Source organism: Lactuca virosa, chromosome 8 (assembly GCF_052849685.1).
Source record: "Lactuca virosa cultivar CGN04683 chromosome 8, Lactuca_virosa_CGN04683_v6, whole genome shotgun sequence".
NCBI classification, from domain to species: Eukaryota; Viridiplantae; Streptophyta; class Magnoliopsida; order Asterales; family Asteraceae; genus Lactuca; species Lactuca virosa.
In genome coordinates this window covers 188,184,800-188,208,651 of record NC_136433.1, presented here as the reverse complement: position 1 = coordinate 188,208,651, position 23,852 = coordinate 188,184,800, and the positions used below count along the sequence as shown (strand labels likewise).

General features: G+C 30.4%; 1 protein-coding gene across 1 annotated transcript; it reads right to left on the bottom strand.

Annotated features, from left to right (window-relative positions):
* Positions 1-13,137: 13,137 nt before the first annotated feature.
* Positions 13,138-13,494, bottom strand: LOC145131141 (Protein kinase superfamily protein). The gene has a single exon (XM_079065871.1). The coding sequence runs from the start codon at positions 13,492-13,494 to the stop codon at positions 13,138-13,140; it is 357 nt and encodes a 118-aa protein (XP_078921997.1).
* Between the last annotated feature and the right edge of the window lie 10,358 nt (positions 13,495-23,852).

The following is a 23,852-nucleotide window of genomic DNA, read 5'->3' as shown; positions in this document are numbered from 1 at the left end:
TGATAGTATTCACATAATTCACACAAATTAAATTTTGTCAGATCCATTGATAAAGTCATTCTTTTGAGGTAAGTATGAATGGTCACACTTCAGCTATAAGACTTTATTATTCTAGAAATGGGATTTTGATTTGGATTTAGTATTTGGATATTGGAACATTATAACAACAAATATTAGATAATGTTATGATATATTGGGATAAAGTCATCACATTAATACTTGTTGTGTTCTATATTAACATGTTTAATCCATGAATAATGTCATTATTCTAAAAGTTCATAGTCGGTTATAATTGTGGGAGCAATTATGAAGTAAGACTAATATGACTTGGATTGGTTGACTCTCACTGGATGAAAGTAGGCAAGTGGTTGTAACCAAATTTCATAGGTACTTGTCAGAGAACTAGTATTGAACTGGCCTGCATCAAGATCATCTCATGGATCACTATCATGAATGATACTTGATTAAGAGGTACTATCTTTGTATCCTTAACACCTGAGATACATAGTGGGACTTAAGTGTAGGGAATACTATGCTTGATATGGTCAAATGCTGTTCCATAAACAGACAGTTATAAAAGCCATTTTCAGGTATGGTGTGAACTATGCAAGAGGCTTATGTAGTCAAGATGGGATTTGCTCCTCTTATGTGTTGAGAGTTAGATATCTAAGGTGCCTTAATAAAAGTTGAACAAGTAATGAGATTGATCGCGATCCGTATCTCATGTTCAACATGATGTCTGTAGCAAAGGGATAACTGATAAACTTACCTTATACACCAATTGTAGCTTTGAGTTTTTGGGAATTGGGTGTTGATAGAATGGCACAAAAAAAGTCATATGGTCTTGGGGGCAGTGAAATGTTGCTAGACGTTTACCACTGTCTATATCAGTCTAATATGAGTCTTGCGCAAGTGGGAGATTGAAAGGTCTAGTATGCTCAAGAGTCATATTAAAGTGATATTGCTAAATAACATATGATACTAATGGGTCACACTAACACCAACTTGATACAATTGATTATTTATTAGAAATTGATTTTAATAAATATTTAATAAAACTCTTATAATTAAATTGGAAATTATTTATTTCATGGAAATAATAATTTTCATTAGCAAGTAACATTATATTATTTCATATGGTATGAATTAATAAGTCATGCACAACTTTTTGGACTAGTTGAAAACCTTTTTTCTTTTACTCAAAAGACAAATTTTATATTTTATAAACCTTGAGTTTATAAAAATTAAACTAACTTTCCTCTTTTTTATACAATTTTTGAAATTTGCATAAAAAGAAGAAAAGTATAGGCTTTCCATTAGTTTATTCAAAAGTAATGAAGCATGGGAGACATGTTTATAACTTGGGGACATATGTGCTTAAAGTGTTAAGACCTAATGGTTAATACGTTCACTTTATGCATATAAATAAGGGGCTTGCATTTGGCTAGTGTGCTCGTTCCTTTCTTGATGAAAAATCGAATCCTCATTCTCCTCCCTCTTTCTCTCTAGTTTTGGTTAGAAAACTTGAAGAACACTTGCATCTTCATGCCCTATTTAAGTTCATATTGGTTATGAACTTAAAGCTTAAGGGTTTAAGAGTTTTGGACTAGCATCTACATCAAGTTGAGTCATTTTTGGTGTCTCAAAGGTTCCACATTCTTCATCAACTTCCAAGCCTCCCAAGAGGACCCAAAGAACTACAAAGGTTGTTATTTCTTCATCTCTTCTTTGGTTGGTGTTTAAATCTTTCTATAACTTGCAAGAAGGTCCTTGGTGGGTATACAATGTTTATGTTATTTCAAAAATTAAACTCTTCCGTTGCCATATTTTTAAGTTTATGAAACTATTTTTGAACTAAAACCCACCAATTGGAATCAGAGCCACCCTGCAAGTTTGGTTAGATTTTTTTATTTTTGGAAATCTTAGTTTTTGGAGAATATGGATAACTTGTTTTTGTATAAAAATAAGTTCATACATATTTTCTATGATAACTTTTTTTTTGTTATGTTATGTGACAAAAGCTTCATGCATCTTTTGTCATTTAAAGTTGTCTTAGAAAAACAAAGGTTGTTTGATGTGTGTATTGATGTATATGATGTGCATAAACAAGCCAATGACCAATGTGTTGTTATGTTGTTGTGTTGGTTATTTTTGTTATAAAATGGTTGTAATAATTTATTTATTCATATGGTATGTAATAATTAAATAGATTAACTTTTCTTGGTTACTTTTGTAAAGTAATAGATTAGTTTTTAGAATTAATTTAGTTGTACAAAAATATAACAAGAAATCAAGTTGGAACCATTTTTTGAATACAAAAGAGCAAATTTCAAGTCTAAAAGGTGTGCAAGATTTTTAGTGACATTTTCTGAAAAGTGTCGCTAATCCTGTTTACAAAGGGGTGTTGGACTTTTAACGACAGTTGCTGAATTTTAGTCTTCAAGAAGTTTTTCCTATCTTTTGCAAGCAATGAGTTTTTACTCAAGTGAGAGTTTCTACAACAACATTACAATAAGTTTTTTGGTCTCTTTAAATGCCCCTTTAGGAATGGACTTGACATTTTTGTGTTGGCTCACAAAAATATCATTAGTTGACTATGTTTATGCACATATCTTTTTATGCATGTTTGTGTTGTTTATTTTATGAAATTATTATGTGTGGTTGATAAATTAGTTTTTCACATGCTAAAAGAATTTTGGACAAAATAAACATCACATGGAGTTTGGTTTTTCAAAATTGGACATAAGATGTAACAAGTTATTATTTTAAAAATAAAACCCGGTTTTATAAAATCGTTAATAACGACAAATTTTGAAATACTCCATTATAAGTTTTAAAATGGTGATTTTTGTAACTTATACAAACTCCAAATATATAAGTAATAAAATGAAGTTTTATTACAGATATAAAAGGTTCAAATGCACTCAAAATTAATACCGGTTAATAAAATTGAATTGCGTCAAATTATATAAAAACTAGCTTTTTATATAGAACCTTTAAAAGTGATTTTCTTTTGCAAATTGATACCATGGTTTATTATATGCATGTAATAACCATGATATCATATGTTTTGAAACTAGAATTATAAAACATATATAAAGACCTTTATTTTACAAACCTCAAATCTATGCAATCCTTTTGAAAAACACCCACACGTCTCTTGTATGTACTTGTGGGATAAAGGATACCTAACCGCTTAGTGTTGTCTTTTGATGGCCGGGGTGTCTTCGCGATTTCTATAACCAAGTTATAAGCCGATTACACAAGTTTTAAATTGGACGATTTGATCGGAAATCTTTTGTGATAAATGATACCTAAGCATGAGAGTTCCGAGGTATAGATGGAATCAAACATGTCTAATTAAATTTGTTATTAGAGATCCCATAAATCTAGGGATTATATAGCAAGATATAATTGATAATCGATATCTACCGGGTTGACTTCAAATATATGAGATAAATGATACCTAACCATTTATTTGTTTTGCAACTTGGATCCTAGACTTTGATAATTAATGTTTTTGGAAACTAAAAGGGTATTAATTATTAAAGATTAAATATTGAAAATACTAAACAAATTTTGTTAAAGTTTTGTAGTTAAATAATCCATTCTCATTATCATGAATTGTCATTTTCTTTAATGACTCAATGAAACAATAACATTCAGTAGATACCACTTCAATGAATGGGTTCATGTTTTAAGAGACAATCTCGTAAGAGATATGAAATTGTATACACTTAAAGGTCCTAGTCCAAAAACTATTTGCTTTGAGCAATAAACCTGAACATGATACCTAGTAAAGGCATCATTGTGATGCTAAAGATACTTCTAACATCAAGCTAGGAATAGTTATTCATGACTTCTAGAAAGTATTGGATAATTTAAACATATATCTGATGATATAACTGGTTAAGCAATATTCCAATAAATACAGTGATATTTTATTTAAAGCTAGTTTAAACATTGGAATAATGCAAGTCTAAAAGAGTCACCTAGTGTGATCTAAGAGGCCCATGTTTTATGCAAGTCTAAAAGAATCACCTAGCTTTTAAAATCCCAAAAACCCTAAAAGCCCTAAAAACTCAAAATTTATAAAGTTTAACATCAAGAATTCTATAAAAAGTTATTATGATCTTTATTATAAAAATTAAAATATTTAATTTAGGGAATTTAATCAAAGAAAGGAAATACAAATTAACAACATTCATCCCTAATTTATAAGTTAAAAATTAAGGTTTTTTATTTATCAAATTTGACTTAATACACATTTTATAAAAATGGGAACAATTTTATAAAAAAATAGAGGAAAATGAATTTAAAAGGAATAAGAGAGAGGGAGCCTTTCCCATCCTCCAAAAAATTCGGCCCCTCTCCCCAATAAAGCTCTTCCTAACCTTCAATCATTTTACCTTCTTCCACACTCTTCTCCTTCCTCACTTCTCTCTCTAAATTTTTTTCTTCCTTCTCTCTAGAATAATACGAACTTAGAAGCAACATCAGTGGGAGAGATTTTTCCATTCGACTATTCATGAGTCTAAATACATTTCTGTATTTTGGTGACCGATTTTGGTGGAAAGAAATCCTAAAGAAATGACGAGAGAGATTGGGTATCCAGAGAGACAAAATCTCTCTTTTCTCTATTTTCTTCTCTCTAAAACCCCCCCATTATTTCCCCTCTCTCTAACCCACGAATTTAGAAGCCAAAGAACACCATTTTTACTCAAAAATCTTCATCATCAAGGGTTAATCTTCAAGGTAAAATTAAATCTCCTTCATATCCCTTCAAGTTTTCATGATTTTCTTGCATTTTCTTCTCCTTCTACACCTTTCTTCATAAATGTTCATGTGTATGTTCATGAACTTCAAGTTTGGTGATGATGGTGGTAGGATTTCACCCCAAAACAACATGAATGTTGTTAGAAGGTGAAATCTAATGACCAAAACCTAAATCAAATCCAAAAACTTGAGTTTTTACAAGTTTTAATGATCAAAAACCACATGCATCCAAGGTTTCTTCTTAAAAACATCATTTTGAACAAACAAATCCATACATGTTCTTCAAACCATAATGCATGTGATGAAATTGAGCTTAAATGCTTGGTGATCAAAGTATGTTGTTAAAAGCTTCAAATATCTTCATAGAAGACTTTAATCCACAAAATATCTAAAACACATTTTCTAGTCAAACCTAATTTTTCTCAAGAACTCAGTAACAAAATAAGGTGATCTGGAAATTTTCAGAAAATAATTCATTTTTCTCGAATTATTATAATTTTTGTAAGAAAATAGAGAAATAATTCACATAAAATAGTTTCTGAGGTCTATAAATCCTAGATAAATTCGTGGATGACCCAAAAGCAAATAACATCTCCCATGACGTTTCACCTATTTTTGTCACTGTTTACTATGATTTTCAATTTTCTTTGTGTTTAACTTAAATAAATTATAAAACCAAGTTTTGAGATATGAAGTGAACATATAAGAATTTTCACAGCTTCTAGATCTTGTATAAGACTCATATAAATATTTTGAGATTTTTCATAACATATTTCTATTTTGCCACGATTTTTGTGTATTTAATGGACTAAATCGGGGAAAAATAGTAACGCTTTCCCATAAATCGTGAAATTTACCAGGACCTCTTCTATTACAGTAGGATACTCAATAAATATTTAAGTGATTTTTCCCTACCTTTTACTATTTTTCACGATTTAAATGCTTGTTTAATGGAATAAATGAGGAAAAATAACCAAACCATTCTAAAAATCACGAAAACTATCTGGAACGTTTTTATTGAAGTTTAACCAAAACTAAACAGTTTGATTATTTTTACTCACTGTTTACTATTTAATTCAATTTTTTTTTTGGCATTAAACACATCTAAAATTATAAAAATGGGTTTAGTTTATAAAGTTTTATGATCATTTTCCCTAGCTTCAAAATAATGTAAATAAATTACCAAAAAGTTTGAGGATTTATTTCAATTGTTTGCTATTTATTTACATTTTCCTAAGATTAGACTCCCATAAATCCAAAAATCGGACTCCACTGTTTGAAAATCACTTTGATATTTTTCCAGCTCATATACATTGTATATAAGTTGTACAAAAAGATTGACAATTTTTCTTAACTGGTTGCTATTTTTCTTGAATTTGTGTTGATTCAAGTATTTAAATAAAGGAAAAATAGCTATACATATCAAAAATTCATTGAACATTTTATGGACGTCTTTGAGTGCAGTTGGAACGAAAATAAAAAGTTTTGTGGTTTTTAATTACTGTTTGCTATTTAATTAGAATTTCCTGGTGCAAAAAACATTTAAATTATAAATCCGATTTTATTGATCAAAAGTGGCATTTGATATTTTTTCCAGTTTAGGGACACTATGAAACAGTTACACAAAAATTCTAAGATTTTTTCATGATCATTTACTATTTTTCCATGATTTTATGATTATTCGTGAAATTAAAATGGTGAAAAATAGTTAGACAAATAAAAAATTAAGAAAATTTATCTTAAGGTCTTTGATTTAAATTAAAACTGAAGTACAAAGTTTGAGAAGTTTTAGAACTAATTTGATTTAGTTTTAAAAATTAAGTCTTTGGAACATCTTCTAAATGTCAAATTTTAACATTTCAAAGATGGAAAATTTCCATTTAAATTGTTATTTAACAAATTGATACATGGAATTCTGAATTTTCCCATAAAAATATTGTAAGATATTCAAAATTAAACTTTTGACACACTATTGACATAATTCTATTGTATAAGATAAGTATACTAGTATTAGATTTCGATTAGAGACTCACTAGTGTATACCATTATTGTAGGACATTGGTAGTGGTACGAGTAGAACTTATATCAAGGCATCATTAGCATCATCACGAAATAAGTTGTGAGTATTCACAGTCCCTATTTTCGGTTTTTATGTTTTGGGGTGGAAAAACATGTCCAAAAACTATTTATTGTTTGTTGTATTTAATTTGACTTGTATCAAACTTGGTTACTATGTTTTTCTATGTATGTGTATGCTATTTTGATTCATGAGGCCTTATCGCGGTTAAGTCCCTGGAACATTTTACACAACTCATTAACTCTTTCGAGCCGATAGTCATTATGGATATCTTGTAGGAGGTAGACAACTCCTTACTCGCCCAGTTCGCGAAGTGCATTTTACCATTTCTATCTATGTGAGTGATACACATAGATCTCTATAGGGAACCCCTCGGTCATTAGGCTTAGGTTGTGAACTCATGGTTTGTTCATTATGCACATACAAACTTTGTTTCTCATGTTAACATCGAACTTTTTTTCCTCATGATGGTAACAGACTTTGGTTCTCATGTTAGCTACGAACTACTATTTATACAAACTTTATACTCATTTTAACAACAAGCTTTATTACATCTTTTTAGCAACAAACTTTATTGCTCATGTTATCAAAGTAATTTTGTTATGGAAACCTTTATCAATATTTTGAACTTCCATGATTTTAAAATGATGTTATATTATAAACATGTGAACTCACCAACTATTTCGGTAGTTGACCGCTCATTTTACATGCTTTTTTCAGAAATCATCGAGTAAGTGGCACGTAGGGACACATCACTTGTAGGAGCATTCGCGTGTGTTGTTTTTTAAATACATTATAATTTCTTTTAAAAGTTGTTCAAAAGTTATTGTAAATTGTAACGCTTTTTAATACTATGGTTGGTGTTGTCTTTATCTTTGGCTATGAAACTCTTTGTACTGTTGCGCCTCCTGTTTCCGCTTTAGCGGGGTGTGACATGTGACTTTCATGCAACTCCATCCTTAGGTAATAAGAAATACACAATTACCTTTATAATGATTATTCTCATTTTTGCTATGTATACTTATTACATTCTAAGGATGAAGCCCTTGATAAATTTAAAATTTATAAAACTGAACTTGAATCGCAACAAAATGATTTAATCAAAAACCTTTGTAGTGATAAAGCTGGTGAGTATTATGATACCAGCTATTTCCAATTTGTAGGAATCATTCATGAAACTGTAACTCCATATACTCCTTAACAAAATGGTATATCAGAAAGGAAAAGTAGAGTTCTTAGAGAAATGGTGAACTTTATGTTGTCATACTCAGGTTTGAATGATGGATTATGGGGATACGCTATGCTAACAACTTGTTAATAACAGGGTTACAAATGAGAGGAAAAAGATAACTCCCTATAAATTGTGGTACAAAAAGAAACTACACTTAGGATATTTGAAAGTTTCGGGCTATCGAGTCGTTGTAAGACTAAATGAACCGAAAAGGAAAAACTTGGGTGAAAGAGGTATATATTGCATCTTTATTGGTTATGTTGAGCATTCCAAGACATATAGGTTCTTTGGTTTAGAACCTAATGGTTATGTTTTAGTAATTCCTATTATAGAATCAAGAGATGCAATATTTGATGAAAATCATTTTTCATCTATACCTAGACCAAGAGACATGCTTCTTATTTCCAGTGGAACAAACAAGGAATATGAAGTTGTACCTAATTATGAGGAATCAAATGAGTTTCGAAGAAGAAAAAGAGAAAGAAAAGCTAAATCATTTGGATATGATTTTCAACGGGATCTAGAGATGAAATTGCAAATCAATATTCATATTGTTTTAGTGTTGAAAAAGATCCTTAAACATTTGAGGAAGCAATGAGATCTCAGGATGTTGCTTTTTGGAAAGAAGCAATAAATGATGAAATGGATTCCATCATGGGAAATAATACTTGGGTTTTATCTGATCTTCCTCATGGGTGCAAACCTTTGGGATGCAAGTGGATTTTCAAGAGGAAGATGAAAGTTGATGGATCAACTGATAAATTCAAGGATCGATTGGTTATTCAAGGTTTTAGACAAAAGCTTGGGATTAATTACTTTGCTACTTATGCAGTTGTTGCTCGAATTTCTATTATTAGATTGTTGATTACCTTAACAACAATTCATAATCTAATGAATCACCAAATGAATGTTAAAACTGCATTCTTGAATGGTGATTTGGATGAAGATGTGTAAATGAAGCAACCTGAGAGTTTTGTTATGCCTGGAAGTGAGCATAAAGTATGTATATTCATGATGTAGGCATCTGTTATGTACATTAAGTACCCTCTTTTGGCGCCATTTTGGGGTAACCAACATTTAACCACTTTTCCTTCTTTGTTTAAATGAAAGGAAAAAATTCCAGGAAAAAGGTTGATCATTCACATATACGAAATTGATCATTAACATCTCTCTGTCTCTCACATCACAAGATATTCTATTTTTATCATTTTGGATTAGGCTTGTAATATTATAGAACTTTTGAATTCATGTAACCCGATGTTATAAGGGATGAATTACAGATTTCAGAAAGTGATACAATCACGATCCAATTAATATCCAAGTATTATTGTTAATCTGAAACCTTTATTTCTAACATCCCGACGTCCTTCGTGTGGAGATCTTCACCAAGGGTTAAACCACAAATCCCTTGGAACATAAGCTTAGTTGTTCTCGATAAACTTTTAAGTGTTGTAATAATGGATGACGAACTATTGGACAACAACTATTATAATAAAAATGCGTGTACTATTAAAATTTTTTAATACCAACTAAGACTAATAATTATACCTTCATTCATATTTGTGATCTATAACAATGATACCTTTTGTTAGTGTTGCACAACTTGTTAAATCCAAATATGGTCTTTTTGTTGACGATATTGTAAGGTACATTATCCAAGAAAGTTAATCTGACTACACCATGACTTGTATATATAACATACTTTATCATCTTGCCTGATTTTATAAGTTTGTGCTACGATGACGTTTCATGAATATTTTTCTAGTACATGTAATCCTCATTGTGCATCTTTGAAAAACCAAAGTCGTGGCCATCAAATTTGTTGATCAAACTTCTGCTACATAAACGTCCAAATTTAATATTAATTTGAAGAGCATGAAAGGTTTATTTTAAGGAATAAACTTATCATCAAGGAAAATTTACAGATATACGAGACTACTATAAATACTAAAACCCAAAGATAATTCCCCCGTAGTCAAATATGGGTTAGTAGAAATTCCATAAAGGTACGCTTCTTTGTTTCCAGTTTTTAACTGTTGGGTCAAAACCCTAAGAACGATTTGATGAACAAAATGCGGAAAATAAGAACGAACACAATTATGATATGTCGAATGATCAAACGATTTATTCATGAACATGAGGAATACATTACACTATAAGAATAGACTAAAGAATCTAACTCTACCTAAGAAACCTCATTATGTTTGGCGGCTACATTTTCCTCACTCTTGACCCTAATTATGAATAATACATGACAATATATAGGGAATAAGACAAATCTTGGGCTTTTAACCTACACTTCATCAAGGGGGACCATTGCCATAATCCATGGAGTACTTTGAACCCAACATTCTCCCCATCAAAGTATGGAATAAATGACAAGGCTTCAACTTCCAAAACAAACATCTAGCAAATAAGAAAAGATCTCACAACGAGGAATATCAAAAGCGATCCACGAATCGTGATTCTTCAATAGTCTTCAAAAACGGGTTCTAGGATATATATAAAACAAGCACTGAAGTAACGTTTTTAAACTTCATTTTCTAATGTAATCTCAAAGATCTTCAAGAAAGCCAAACCCGCCATAAAAACCCATTTCAGAATTAAGAAACAAAATCACTTCTTGTCTTTGAAGAACTCCCCCTCCAAGTCACAATGATCTTCAAATAAGCTAATGATATAAGCCACCAAAAAATATCATGTAACAACCCAAATTTAAGATTCGTAACGCCACTTGATCGAGAAAATACTAGAAGTCGGAGATATATCAAGTCTTTAGACGAGCTCGATGAAGAGCTACTTCTGTAAAAGCTACTTCTCTGTAAAAGCTTTAGATGAGCTCGATGAAGAACTTCTTCTGTAAAAGCTACCTTCATATTACTACCACAAGTTTCATCAAAAAATTTAAATTTGAAAAGTCACAATCTAATTTCGAATGGCCATATCAAATTCTCCCCTATTTATAATAAAAAACGTGATTATAAAACCTTCAAATGGTCATGAGAATGATCTTGAATGGATAAACAAATACTATGCTCCCCCGCGACAAAATGAAATAAACATTGAAGTTTAAAATCCGAAAAAGTCAAAAAAATTTGACGTTATTGTGAAAAACGACTTTCCGAACCGCCAAGACTTGTTGGAATCCATAATTTTCTGTTCACAAAAAAATATGCTTATTAAAAACCCAAGTATGTTCATCAGCCCTAAGATTTGCAAACAATTCTGAATATTGGGCACAAACTGTCACTTGCTGAAAGTTAGGGGACTGAAATGGTAAAACAGCATCATTTTCCACTTGACTTGTAACAATTTCTGGAAATTAAATTAAAATTGCCAAGTTGGTGAAGTTACAGGGACCAAATGTGTAAAATAGAAGTCATCTTCCCCATTTGATTAAATAAGAACTCCGATCAATAGTAACTCCGATTGCGATTGGGATTTGAGTTCCGATTCCGAACCTCACACTTGCGATTCCGACTCCGAGTTTAGCAATTCAGTTCCGAATCCTAGCCAGCGGGAACTCCGATTCCGAGTCCATTCGAAATCCCGATTGCGAGTCGGTTCACAATTTCAGTGCGAATCAAAGTCAATCCCCGAATCCAAGCATTCCAAACTCCGAATCAATTCCAAACTCCGAACAATCGGTTCCGAATCCGGTCTTAATTTTGAAGATCGTGGGGGATATGAGTGCGAGCCATACACCGATTCAGAGACCGTTCGCAGATGAGTCCGTTCGCAACAATTCCAATTTTATCTGTTACCAGCAATTGCGAACATATGTTCACAGTATTCCGATTAACCCCAACATTCCAAACACAGGCTCGATTCCGATTGCAAATATGAGTTACGATTCCGATTGCAAATATGAGTTACGATTCCGAATCCTGGTAGATGCTAAAACGAAAGCGAGACAATTTCAACTTGCAAAGGTGTCAAGTTCCGTTTTTCTTTCATTATTCTGATCACACTTGCAGCATCGATTCAGTTTCATTATTGATTTTGACTTTTCGGTTTGACTATATGAAAACCAATTCTGTTCATCGTTCTTCATTCCTTTTATATCGATCCTTTAATCTTTAAACAATCTGTTCAACAATATGAATCCCAGTTAACATCGAATGGCAATTTTAGACCCATTATCACAATCGATCATACACAGATTACAAGCGATGATTTTCGTTCACTAAAACAAGCTACGATAACAAAGTCTATTAGGTCTAACAAAATCGATTTTAAGATCAAAACTCAAGAGCAAAATCGAAACAATGGGCAAATCAAATAGAAATCGAAAGTTAAGAAATCCAGCAAATCAAACAATGAACAGAAGTCGACAACGCTAAATCGACATGAATATGAATGAATGAGGGATTTTGACTTGTGAATTAGAAAGCTGTTGGATCAAATGATGAACAGATGTCGACGGTAATGGGCTCGAGAAACAATTGGGCCATGATTGGCTGAATATAATAAATTAGAGGTAGAAAACAAAACAGATCCAGAAAAAAATAATGAATAAAATAACAGAATACATAAATCTCCATGAACAGTAGCTTGAACAAGAATCTTGATTTCAAACCGCCAAAACACCAAAAATCTTCAATAACTTGTGCAGAAAATCATCAAATCAAGAACCGATACTTCAAAAATCAACAGATCTTCAAAGACCCGCTCTGATAACACTTGTTGGGTCAAAACCCTAAGAACGATTTGAAGAACAAAACGCGGAAAATAAGAACAAACACAATTATGAAGATATGTCGAATGATCAAACGATTTATTCATGAACATGAGGAATAAATTACACTATAAGAATAGACTAAAGAATCTAACTCTACCTAAGAAACCTCATTATGTTTGGTGGCTACATTTTTCCTCACTCTTGACCCTAATTATGAATAATACATGACAATATATAGGGAATAAGACAAGTCTTGGACTTTTAACCTACACTTCAGCAAGGGGGCCCATTGCCATAATCCATGGAACACTTTGAACCCTACATTAACAAGTCCATGTTCTCTTCAGCCCCATGTCGACTTGCCCATGGATGTTAAGTAAACTTCCATAAACCTTCAAGTTGAATTGCCACTTCTTTCTGCGTAGGCCTCTCATCAGTAAGATTAACACATCTTTTCACAAGCTCATAAATTTCTTGAAGTTGATCTAGTGTTCCTTCCTTTACAACTGTAGGCTCAAGAATTTGAAATAATCGTTTCTTTTTTAATGACACTATAAAATACGTCACTAAATTCCTTTCTTCCCCACTTCTGTCCATACACAATGACTTTTTCCCGGTTAAAAGTTCAACCAACATAACTCCAAAGCTATAAACACCACTCTTCTCGGTTAATTGACTTGTTTGGAAGTGCTGAGGATCTAAGTACCCCAATATCCCTTGAACGGGCATTGTTACTTGTGTTTGATCTATTGGTACTAATCTTGACGCCCCAAAATCCGCGATCTTTGTGGTGTACTTTTTTGTCTAATAATATATTTGCGGACTTCACGTCTCGATGAATCATAAGGGTCGATGTGGCCGAATGAAGATACGAAAGTACAGTAGCAGATTCCGCAGTTCCTCGTAAACAATGCTTCGATGATAACCAACTTATCATGCCTTTATCATGAATATGATCGGAGAGAGTTCAATTCGAAATATATTCATTAGGGTCGTGCATGGGTTGGTTTGAGTTGGTTTTGGACCCAAAACTGAACCCAAACCGAAAATGGTCGGTTGGTGGTTTTCAAAACCCAATAGGGTCGGTTTCTAGTCGGTTCAGTTTCTTGGGTTCTGAAGTCGGTTTTGGCGGTTTTCCGGTTTCTTGGGTTCAACCCATATTCTTAATAAAGATTAAAAGTGAAGGCTGTCAACAAGGCCCAATGTCCGATATTCTTAATTAAGTAGATTAAGGGAAACAAGTAAAAAAATACAATAACATACTAATATACATTTAAGCTGTAATCAGATTAAGGTAATCTACATTCATAAAATATAATGATCTAAATGTTGTATTGAACAAAAACTTTATTTAATTCAATATATCATGACCCAAAATCAGATGATTCATAAATGAGATGATCCAAATTACTATGATACAAAATGATATGATCCATATTTTTATGATCCAAAATAATATGATCCAAAATTTTATGATCCAAAAAGATATGATTCAAATTTTTATGATCCAAAAATAATATGATCCAAAATAGTATGATGCATAATATAGTTATCATTCAAAACTTTCTATAATTGTTAAATATCAAAAACTCGAACTGATATTTAATTAAAAAAATTTTGATAGAAAATTAAAAAAAACAAAAAGAAACACAAGAAACCTCAAATGCGTAGTATAAATGTTAAAGAAAATAAATAAAAACAAAAAAAAACAAAAAAATATATAAAACAAAAAACACGTAAAAAAAAACTAAAAAGTTGAGCATATGTTGATCCTAAAAGCTTTAAAAAAAGCGAAAAATTATAAAAACAGCAAAACCGAGTATATATGCCTCTAATCGAATTTTCTTTTAAATATATATTTTTTTTTTAAAATTTTTTTAGAAAAGGGAAAAAGATAAGAAAAACCCATTTAATTGACGTTCCATGGATGTTCGTCGCACATGATTATTCCCTAGAGTCCGTATTACGTTCCACTGACTTGCGTCGAATGCTAACGCGTCATGAACTAGTAATTGTGTTTGACGTTTGTGCCATTGATGAAATTGGGTGATGGAGAATTGTTCTCATGGTTCCTATCGGATCCGGACTACATATATATATATATATATATATATATATATATATATATATATATATATATATATATATATATATATATATATATATATATATATATATGGGCGTATCTAGTAAAGAAGAAGGTAGGTCCTAGGAACTACCTAAAAATTCAATTTCATTTATAATATATATACCACAAAATTAGGAACTACCTTAGAAAAAGTAAATGACCTACATTGAGTTTGTATTTAAAAAAATGTTTTAAAAAACCATTTTAAAAAGAGAAAAAAAGGTACAAGGGGCAGTTGTGCTGTTAAATATAATATATAGTTTTTATCAAACAATAAAGTATCAATGCACTAATAATCAACTAGGTTTTCATTAAATCGTTCGGTTTTTTCAGTTATAATTCAGTCAGTTTTTTAAAAAATTTAATCGGCGGTGCCTGATCGGTTTTTTCAGTTATATTTCTTTAAATTGTACACGACCAGACCCCCCACAAGTGTTGTTGATTTTTTTTTTATCGGTTTCACTTAATTTGGGAACCACGTGATATTTTATTCTAGATTCGCCACTATATATATATATATATATATATATATATATATATATATATATATATATATATATATATATATATATATATATATATATATATATTGTTCAGTTATATTTCTTTAAATTGTACATGACCCGACCCCCCACAAGTGTTGTTGATTTTTTTTATCGGTTTCACTTAATTTGGGAACCACATGATATTTTGTTCTAGATTCGCCACTATATATATATATATATATATATATATATATATATATATATATATATATATATATATATGCTAGGTTGTAACCCGTGTACTACACGGGGTAGGTTAAAACCACTTTGAAATTTAATAGACCTGAAAAATAATAACACATTTGCAAACACTTTTAAGAAACTTAGATGTATTGTCTGTAACTGTATAATTGTTAGTTTAAATTAATTTTGCCATGTTTTTTAAAGATATGAACAATGTTCTTTATGTCCGGTTTGTATTCATCTTCAACACCATCTTTCTCTACTTTTAAAGCACTTCCCAATTTTGCCGGTGTTTGTTAGCATCTTATATCCATCATTGATTACCACTTGTTGGCATTTCTTATATAATAATAACAACATATGTAACATGATAACAATAAGGCTATATAAAAACTTGCTTGTTATGAATTAATTATCATGTATTTTTCGTTAGTAGCCTATAAAAATCTCACACAAAATGGGTTCTACTGTTGGATATTTTGATAACCAAAACATAAACACGGAAGTATAAACTTTGGATCTTTAATCTCGAACCTGATTAAAAGGAAACTTAAACATTAAAGAACGATTATATACCTGATTTCATTATGATTTTCGGATCTGAAGAACTAGGGTTATGTTTTCCAGTTGATTTCAAGAGCTCTCTCTAAAATCCCTCAACAAACGCTAAACGAATTTACATGTGTATTTTTTGTGTCTTGATCTGTTCCTCATCACATGTATATATAAATGAAGATATACCCTAATGTGAGAGATGGAAGGGATCTTGAGTCAAACTGGGAACTCAAACCACAAGGAAAGTAAATATTCTATAAATCGGTCCGTCAACAATTTATATTCTTACCATAATAACTAGATTTAATGATAACATTACATATATATGATGTGGTCCCATTAATTATCTAACAATCTCCAACTGGACCATGAATATATAAATGTATCATTTAATGAATGTTATCATAATATTGGTACCCTTAAACAATCTCGTCCACTAATCATAATAGTATAGGATCAAAGCGGTATTCGTTACAATTTATGTAACTAAACCTATCAATGGTCACATATACATATATAACTAACGACATAGATTAATCATAATGTGTGGTTTTAAAATCTAAATAGATTTCCAACGAGTTCTTCTTTAGATTGAAGTGAGATCCAACTTCAAATAAGTGCAACTAATAATGGAGTTAACCGAATTCTTAATTCTGTACAGAAAAACATAATTGTTCTTAAACAAAACATAAAGCACCATAAAACTTCCACTAAAACCAAATATCACACCAACGTGTGTAGCATGCTCATGAAAGACCTAGGCAACTAATCCCTTTATGAGCGGATCCGCTTTCATGGAGTTTGTTAATATGTGCTATATATATATATATATATATATATATATATATATATATATATATATATATATATATATATATATATATATTTCCATTTTGCACTATTTTGTTAACAGAAGGAAACTTGATGTCAATATGCTTTGACTTAATAGAACCTCTATTGTTAGAATATAACATTACTGACTTATTATCACAACTTTAGTGGTCTTTCAATACCAATAATGTGTAGCCTCGTGACAAATTTTCGCAACCATATTCCATGCTAAAAATTATGCTGCCATTATGGAAGAAGATACCAAAGTCTATTCCATGAAATGGATCATCATGCTATAATATAAAAGTATCTCGATATGGATCGGAAACCATTTTGGCATCTAATAAAATCAAATTCCTAATAAAAATGATCTCTAAAGCATCTGATTTCCTATATTTGAGCGTATAACCTTTTGTTATATATAGATATCTCAAAATCCATTTGGCTGCTTATGATCCAAACTTGGGTTGCATAGATATCTGCCCAAAACCTGAAATATAAATTTACTCCCACTTAATCTGTAATACACAAAATCATTTACTGTATTTACCTCAAAATCAAAAGAGATAACAAATTGATGAAAAATGTGGTACCACGCATAGGATATCCAAAGTTGAGGTTGTTGAGTTTGTTTATTCAGGATAGGAGATTGAATAACATTGTCAATGACTGATTCATAATCTGCATACTATCGAAAACAATAATATGAATCAAGATTGGTTCCTCCTTAAGGACAATGTTTTAACCTTGTTTCTCCCCCAAACTAAACATCCTCAATGAATGTTGCTCTATCCATAATGCAAGGTCAATATCCATGCAATTGAGAACTAAAATAATGTCATCATTCCATTCCTTAAAATTAATCTCATTGAGTACGTGAATCATAAATGTGATCAATATTAGCAGATATAATACCATAATTCAAATTTGTTGTTTTCAGAACATAAACAAATCTATTTTTATGATCATTAATCCATAAACCGTAATCAATAAATTCAATTTATGACATCTTTACAAGGTATCAACACAACATTAATATCAAGTCTTTGGACAATAATACTAACTTGCAAGAGATATCCTTGTTTTAGTGATAAACACTGACAATAAATCATATCAGTTAACAAGCCCTTCTTTGGATTGATTTATTAATCACATGAAACCAAAATAATTGTCATATGTTTATAACCATATATGTGTTTATCCAACCAAGTATCAACCAATATTTTGGTCAGCTAATTAACAAACACAAAAACTATAAAAATTAATAATAAACATTGACAATAAATCATGCCAATTAATAAACCCCTCTTTGGATTGACTTATTAATCACATGGAACCAAAAAATCGCCACATGTTTATCACCACATATATGTTTATTCGGCCAAATATCAGTCTACCTTTAGGCCGACTAATACCCGCATTAATAAACACATAAACTATAAATTTTGATAATAAGAATTGACAACTTGTTAAAGACATGTAACTTAAAAATTGCCGCATATTTATCATCAAACATGTGTTTATTCGGCCAAATATTAACCTACATTTGGGTCGATTAATATCCGCTTTAATAAACACAAACCATAAATTTTAAGTTATTTGTAAATTAATTTTTCACAAAAGAGATCACTTTGGCGATATATTGTGTCAATTAATTTACCATTAAAATAAATAATATGTCATAAATGAAATTTATCAATAATCCAAAATACGTTTATAAATTTCCATAAACGCTATCACATGTTTTCATGAAACCAAAATTTGATAATACAATGAAAAACATTATCATACAAGCTGACCATATTAAACTAACCAATTTAATAAAATGGTTTCATACAACGTTTGCGAGACTTAAATTAAATTGCAAATGAAAATAAAAAGAAAATTCGAAGTTCATCTTATTTTATACTCAAAATGAAATTCAATTTCATTGTCAACTCAAAAATATTTAATCCCAACATTTTGAAATGCAGTGGTTGAATTCACGAAAAATAAAAGGAAATCATAAAGTCTATTTGATCAATTCCTTATATAAACCAATAAAAGAAATCTATTAGTTTATTTTAAAAAATTCAATATCACAAAAAAAAAAAATCACAGGAAGGTCGAATCAAAATATATAGGGTTAAAAAAAATGACTTCCAAATTTGGTTTATTATACATAACCTTAAGTTGCCTGAAAAATAATTAAACCTTTATTTATTCAAACAATAAATCCTTCAATACAACCGATCATCCGAAATCAAACCAAATTATTAAATCTTGACTTGTTATAGTCAATTACAAAATCAATTAAACAAATATGTGTTTAAGTGTACGTATGAGAATAAAAATTCATAACTTCCACTTAAGCAATTACTTAACTGATCATTAAGAAAAATACAAATATTAACTCTTTGGTTGTAATTGAATACCAATATCAAAGATCTTAAACCAACATAAAATTCTTTTAACAAATACAAATACGCTTCTGATACCAATTGTTGGATATTTTGATAACCAAAACATAAATGCGGAAGCATAAACTTTGGATCTTTAATCTCAAATCTGATTAAAAGAAAACTTAAACATTAAAGAACGATTATATACCTGATTTCATTATGATCTTTAGATCTGAAGAACTAGGGTTGAGATTTCCAGTTGATCTCAAGAGCTTTCTCTAAAATCCCTCAGCAAACCCTAAACGAATTTACATGTGTATTTCGTGTGTCTCGATTTGCTCATCATCACTTGTATATATAGATGAAGATATACCCTAATGTGAGAGATGGAAAGGATCTTGGGGATCTTGAGTCAAACTGGAAACTTAACCCACAAGGAAAGTAAATATTCTATAAATCGGTCAATCAACAATTTATATTCTTACCATAATAACTATATTTAATGATAACATTACATATATATGATGTGGTCCCATAATTATCTAACATCCACTCCACAAAAAGTTAAGATGAATTATATGCTTTCAAACATACATAAACATTTTCGACTTCCTAAGACATTTTGTAACATGAAATCTCATTTTTATCCAAAAAAAGAATATGAAGGGCAAATCTGTCCAACATTTAATAATTTACCATTTTGTTATTGGAGAGAGAAGCACTCGAAGTCTTCATACAACCAAATGTCTCCAACAGTTAATGTGCTTAAATCCACACAAAACTTCTACTTAGATATGTCCTGAATGACAAATTCACAGTAAAAGATACTCACTTCAGACAAAATAGTTGTAAACCTTTAGCAAACACAGTTTTGATATTCTCTACAGGGTCAAAAACATAGTTTCTCGCATATTCTATCATAAAATAGAACCAAACTTCTTATTTTTATTTATTATTATTTTAGTTTTTAATAGATTTCAGTATAAATTATTATTGTAAAAAAAGCAACATCTTTGAAAAAAAATAACAACTACTATTTCAGTTTTTTAAGGTCTATGGTAGAAAGAAGGAATGTACAATGGATCCAAAAAAAAATATATGAGATTCACACTTCTTATAATCAAACAAATACATACAATACACACATTCATCATACACACTTACATACACCACACACATTTCTTTTTCTTCTAAAAATCCAACCATTTCATTTATGCAGTAGCACCTCACCTTTCGTAATGAGGTATTCTTCACCACTCCTCACCTATGTTGCACCCAAGATTGCAAAAGTAAAAAATTGCAATAAGCTTCAATTTTTTCTTTTTTGTAAAAGTAAAAAAAAAATGGTCGGTATTTATGAGAGGAAATCGAAATAAGGCAATGCACTTTAAGTGTTTAATAGGCAGAAGTCAAATGTAGCAATAAAACGTAACTTTTTTCTCTACATCTACAAAAGTCGAAAATGACGTTTTTAAAGATTTGTTCCATGCTTGTTTCAGATGAAAGAGTTGGATGACATCAAAATGAAATTTGAATGCTATAATTGAAAAAAAAAAGTAAAATGTTATAATCGACATCAAAAAGATAGTTGAATTCTATAATTGAAAAAAATGATATAATCGATATTAAAAATGAATTTTAAATTCTATAATTTAAGGAAAAATGAAAGTAAATTACTATAACGATACTAACATGAGAGTTGAATGCTACGATTGAAACAAAATGAAAAAAAAACGCTATAATGAGCAGTGAAATGAAAGTCGAATGATATGAATGACATTACAATGAAAGTAAAAATGATATTTGGCGCAATTCACATAGAAACCATTCATAACATTTCCTTTTTTTCTATTTCATTTAAATTTACCGATTAAACATAATTAAAAACGACTCATTTTAATAAGAATTATAGCATTTTGAAGTATGACCTGGTGTGGAGTTTCACTGTCGTTTGGTGCTGATTGTTATGGTGATCTGAAAAAGTATAACTCAAAGTAAAACTTTTTGATATTTGAAAGTGCAGATGAAAAAAAGTTATACCCCATCCCTCATATCATTTGCTTGCAAAATTTCTTTTATCGAGTCCTCACTTGAGTAAATAATAATTAACCGATATGTATCTTGATATTATCAAGTTAAACGAATAACAATTGCTTTCAAATAGGAGCATAGCATCCAACCTTCATTGATTTTTATTGCATCATCCTATTTTCAGTTTTTTATTACTAATTATTTCAACTATGATTGTGACTATTGTAAATCTTTTTATGCCACACACAAAAGGAAGAAGATGAGACATGTACTTTTCTCTTGGTTGTCTGTGGAAAAGATATGAATTCCCTTATAATACATGAAAATTACTACATCACTATATTAGAACTTGTATTTGTCAAGTCACAATTTCCTCTAGAAAATATAATCACCTCCACCATAACAACTTGTTACAAACCAACTAAAAGTCATAGAAAGGCAGAGAGTTAGAGGCAATAAAATCTTAGAAATTTTATATATATATATATATATATATATATATATATATATATATATATACACACACACACACTAGATTGTTAGGAACATATAGAAACTTTAGAATTTTATAAAGACATACCTTAAGGAAACATTAAGAAACATACATATATTGCCATTCAGATTATCATAAACACACATAAACTTCCAGAAACATAAATAATAAATATAAAATGTAAATATGTAATCACCTCTTCTTCAGTGGTTTAGGGCGAGATTGAAAGAAATCCTTAGTCATGACAGCGTGGCAAGGAATGTTTTCAAAAGCACAATGGGAATGAAGTTTTGGACCTTGAAGAAGTGTGTGTAAACTATAAATGTTCATTTTGTTGGAGTTAGCCCTCTATACACACTTCACAACAACAAACAACAATGTAAAACAAAACTTTTGCTGTGTGATTATGATGAAAAAAGGATAGAGGAAGAAAGTATTTTGTAACTCCAAAAAGCTGCACTGATATTTAGAAAACAAAAAGACTATAAATTGCCTCACATACCCAACGAAAATAATCAAAAACAACCTAGAACCTATCCACTACTCCTAGAGAATAGGACATATTTAAATGACTAAATATACCAGCTTTCAGCTACTCTAGACTTAGTTAAATATCCTTTATTCAAACAATAAATAAATCAACCAAAAATCCATACCCATAACCCATTTAATCATCAAAATTACCCAACAAATTTCCTTCTTTTTATATTTTTGTTTAATATGATTGATGTTCTAAAGAAACATAGTAATAGGCACAAATAAACAAACTTACAAAATTATAAAATCAATAAAGAATATGCAAGATTATTTGGTGGAACTTCTCAAGCAGTGTACAATTTATAAAATCAATAAGCAATGCAGGAATGAGCAGTGTAGATGACGAAGATGACATTGAAATCATAAGGTATACTAACTTGTAATCGACTAAGGCCCAATGTACTCTTCATGATGATGACAGATACATTCGTTCTTCATGTATTTGTAATCCATTGAAATCTATGTTTGAGGTTATTATAAAATTAAATGAAGCATGCGGTGTATAGCTAGAGAAAAACAACTACTCAAACATCGTTTTCAATTTGAGTACAAAATTTCAACAACATGGGAAAATATAAAACTATTACCAAGTATGAAATCAAGGAGTCGATTTTAGTATTTTTCTAAAAAATGAAATGCCCATCATAACAAATAGATTTAACAAAAATTAATGAAAGAGCTAATCAAAATAAGCACAAATGACAGATAAGATGCACCTCAATAGTCATTATAGGGTGGGTTACAAAACTCGGTAGCATCAAGATGAAGTCCATATCGGAAATATGTTGAAAACGTGATACAGAGTAGATGATTAAGCTCTCTATTTTGGCGAATTCCATGAGGACTTCCAATTTACCGGTGATGGTTGTGCGACAAATTTAGAGGATAAGCATACATAAACTGTAAAATTGAATAGATTAAAAGGTCTGATAACATTTGAGGGATGATCGATTACAGATTAGTAGTTGAGCATTAGAGAGAAACCTTACCAATGACTTTCTTAGTTGAAAATAACAATCACATCCACAAAAACCGGTGAGGATAATCATTGGTAGAAGCTGTGTATCTGAATAGCAAGAGTAAGCAGTGGAAATTATATCTTACTTGGTATGCTCTACAAAAAAATGAGAATTTTCCTAAATAAACAAATATGAGCAATTTACGGTCATTAAGAATAAAAAAAACATAAAACAAAAGCTTCATAATTGTCTTTGGTCTGGTCCCGCTTCTTCCCTAACACTCTGCATGTTCAATTACTACTCCAAATCAATATCAAAACCCCAAATATATAGAAAGAAGTGAGATTTGGGGAGCCAAGATTTCACAACTGAGTCTCATGAATAGAAGTAGATACCATTTTTAGAGGATAGGAAGACCAGGAAATGTAGTTACATATATGAATC